General features: G+C 62.0%; 1 protein-coding gene across 1 annotated transcript in view; it reads right to left on the bottom strand.

Moving 5' to 3' along the window:
* SCN4A (sodium channel, voltage-gated, type IV, alpha subunit) overlaps window positions 1-221 on the bottom strand; it is a 53,163-nt gene that overhangs the window by 5,433 nt on the left and 47,509 nt on the right. Inside the window, 1 exon segment of the mRNA XM_010856557.1 lies at window positions 212-214. Coding sequence (XP_010854859.1) covers window positions 212-214 — 3 coding nt within the window.

The following is a 221-nucleotide window of genomic DNA, read 5'->3' as shown; positions in this document are numbered from 1 at the left end:
CCCCCAGAAGCTGCCTGCTCCGAGTCCCACTGGGCAGGCATCAAGTACAGACCATCAAAATACAGACAGGTATGGACACGACCTCTGGGTCCTCCAGCCCTGGAGGCAGGTGGGAGGTTCCCTAACGAGGAGTGGCCGTGGGCTCAGTCCCAGTGAGATTCCAGGGGCGTCTCCACCCCTGCCTCATGCAGGGCCCGCATGTCACACTCACCACCTGCAAG

Source organism: Bison bison, unplaced genomic scaffold, assembly GCF_000754665.1.
Source record: "Bison bison bison isolate TAMUID 2011002044 unplaced genomic scaffold, Bison_UMD1.0 scf7180017864371, whole genome shotgun sequence".
Taxonomy (NCBI): Eukaryota; Metazoa; Chordata; class Mammalia; order Artiodactyla; family Bovidae; genus Bison; species Bison bison.
This window is presented reverse-complemented; position numbering and strand designations above follow the sequence as displayed.